This window comes from Coptis chinensis, chromosome 1, assembly GCF_015680905.1.
Source record: "Coptis chinensis isolate HL-2020 chromosome 1, ASM1568090v1, whole genome shotgun sequence".
Taxonomy (NCBI): domain Eukaryota; kingdom Viridiplantae; phylum Streptophyta; class Magnoliopsida; order Ranunculales; family Ranunculaceae; genus Coptis; species Coptis chinensis.
Genome location: NC_141456.1, coordinates 49,035,085 through 49,037,286, shown reverse-complemented (window position 1 = coordinate 49,037,286; position 2,202 = coordinate 49,035,085). Strand labels below are relative to the sequence as shown.

Below are 2,202 nucleotides of genomic sequence, written 5' to 3'. Positions count from 1 at the left end.
TATTGGGTCATTTGTATACTATGCATACTTATATTTCCAACTTTATTTTTGGCATACTTATATTATCTATTGTGTCTTTTTTGCAGAATCAATTGATGACGTCTTTCTTCATACTGGAGTATTTGAGGAAAATGAAAATGAGGCCGCTTCTTCAGCTATTCCAACTCGAGACGAAATAGAAATAGTATAGTAGAGAATGTAAAGTCACCATATTTTGGGATGAATTTTACAAGTTTGGAAGCTGCGAAATTGTTTTATATAGACTACGGAAAAGCATTGGGATTTAGTGTTGTTACTAGAAGTACCCAAAAAAGAATTCCACATTCAGATGATGTGAGTACTTGTCAAATGACTTGCGAGTGTTTTGGGACTTACATAGAACGAGTAAGAAAAATGACAAATGAGGGGTCCGAGAAAGAAGTAATAAAGAACAGGAGAAACATGAATACGGTGAAATGCGGGTGTTTAGCAACAATGAAATTGACAAAACAAGATAGTGGATTATGGAAAGTGGTGAAGTATATTAGTGCGCACAATCACAACCTTGTTAGTCCGGCGAAAATGATGTGCATGCTTGTTTGCAAAAATTTGCATGTTATAGCGAAGATGTTGATTGACTCATTTCGTAATGAAGGCATACCTGTGAATAAAGTTACTAATATACTTGATGTGCCACAAAATGGTTTTTTTGACAGAGATTGTTGGAACCACTTAGGTCCGTCGAAGGAGTACAAGAAACCTGTCAAAGGTGATGTTACCGCAGTGCTTAATTATTTTAAGAAGAAGAGTATAGAAGTTCCTAATTTCTTCTACGCAATACAGATGGATAGCGAAGCACGGGCAATAAATTTTTTCTAGGTAGATGGTCATTCACGTATGCAGTTTCAGTATTTTGGTGAGGTTCTTTTCTTTGACACCACATATCGCAAGAACGTATATGAAATGCCATTTATACCATCTACTGGAGTAAACCACCACATGCAGTCACTCCAGTTTGGTTGTGCACTCCTATTGGATGAGACAAAAGAATCTTTTCAATGGGTTTTTGAGACTTGGCTTGCAGCCATGGGCGAGCGGGCCCCATCTTCAATCATTACATATCAAGACAGAGCTATGACGGTGGCTATTGCGAAGCGTATTCCCAAATACACAACATAGATTTTGCCTATGACACATTTTGAAGAAATTCCCTGAAAAACTTCCACATGTTTATTTCAAGAGGTCATCTTTCAAAAAAGCTATCAAAATGTGTGTTCAGGAAACTTATATTCCTATTGCTTTCAAAACAAAGTAGAAGGAATTGATGTCTACATATAAGTTGGTGGAGAATAAATGGCTCATAGGAATATACGAGATTCGAGAAAAATGGGCACCAGTTTATCACTTGGATACTTTCTATGCTAGCACTAATACTACCAGGCATTCTGAAGGCATGAATTCTTTTTTCAAGAATTTTTTCCGTTCAACTACAACTCTTAGAGAGTTTGTGTTAAAGAATGATAGGTGTTTGAGTAGAATTGTTGAAAGAGAAAAAAAAATATACTACAGAACACTCGAATCGCAATGTCAATAGTAACGCCTTTCGTTCTCTTGAAGAGTGCATCAAAAGTGTATACAATGAATGCGTACGATAGATTCAAGAAAGAATGTGAGAAAGCTCGAGCTGAGTATGTCTTGGATGATGATGAAAAGGGTAGTGATGGCTACACGACCTATACTTATAAGTCTCGAGTGAAAGGTGATCAGCATGAGTGGAAGGTAAAGTTCAACCCAGCCACAAAAGAAGGTGTGTTTACCAAGAACTTCTATCCTTGAATGATCTTAGATTGCACAATATTGATAGATGAATGATAGATTGAATGGAATTGAATTAAAGGTTTTTATTGATTTAGAGATAGAAAGTTTACAATCGCTCTGATCCACTTTTTCTCTCTCCTGTTCTAATGAATTTTTTCCAGAATGATTGAATGAATCTATTTCTTCTTCATCCGGTCTTTATATAGTTTCCTTGATTAGCCTTGCCCCAATCCACCTTTGACACCTGTCTTTTTCCTTCTTCTTTCATTTCCCGCTTCATTCCTACAAACATTTAAACATAACCTCAAAATATCTCGAGATATTGACTTTTATGTCAATATCTCAAGTTTTGAAATATCATCTAACATATTTAAGGGCGTGATATTTGCCCACTACATCGCCCCC

At 36.3% G+C, this 2,202-nt stretch overlaps 1 protein-coding gene across 1 annotated transcript; it reads left to right on the top strand.

Moving 5' to 3' along the window:
• Positions 1–393: 393 nt before the first annotated feature.
• On the top strand, positions 394–1,158 carry LOC147524376 (protein FAR1-RELATED SEQUENCE 5-like). The gene is made up of 2 exons (XM_086574491.1): positions 394–840; positions 883–1,158. The coding sequence occupies exons 1-2, from the start codon at positions 394–396 to the stop codon at positions 1,156–1,158; spliced, it is 723 nt and encodes a 240-aa protein (XP_086430617.1).
• Positions 1,159–2,202: the final 1,044 nt, after the last annotated feature.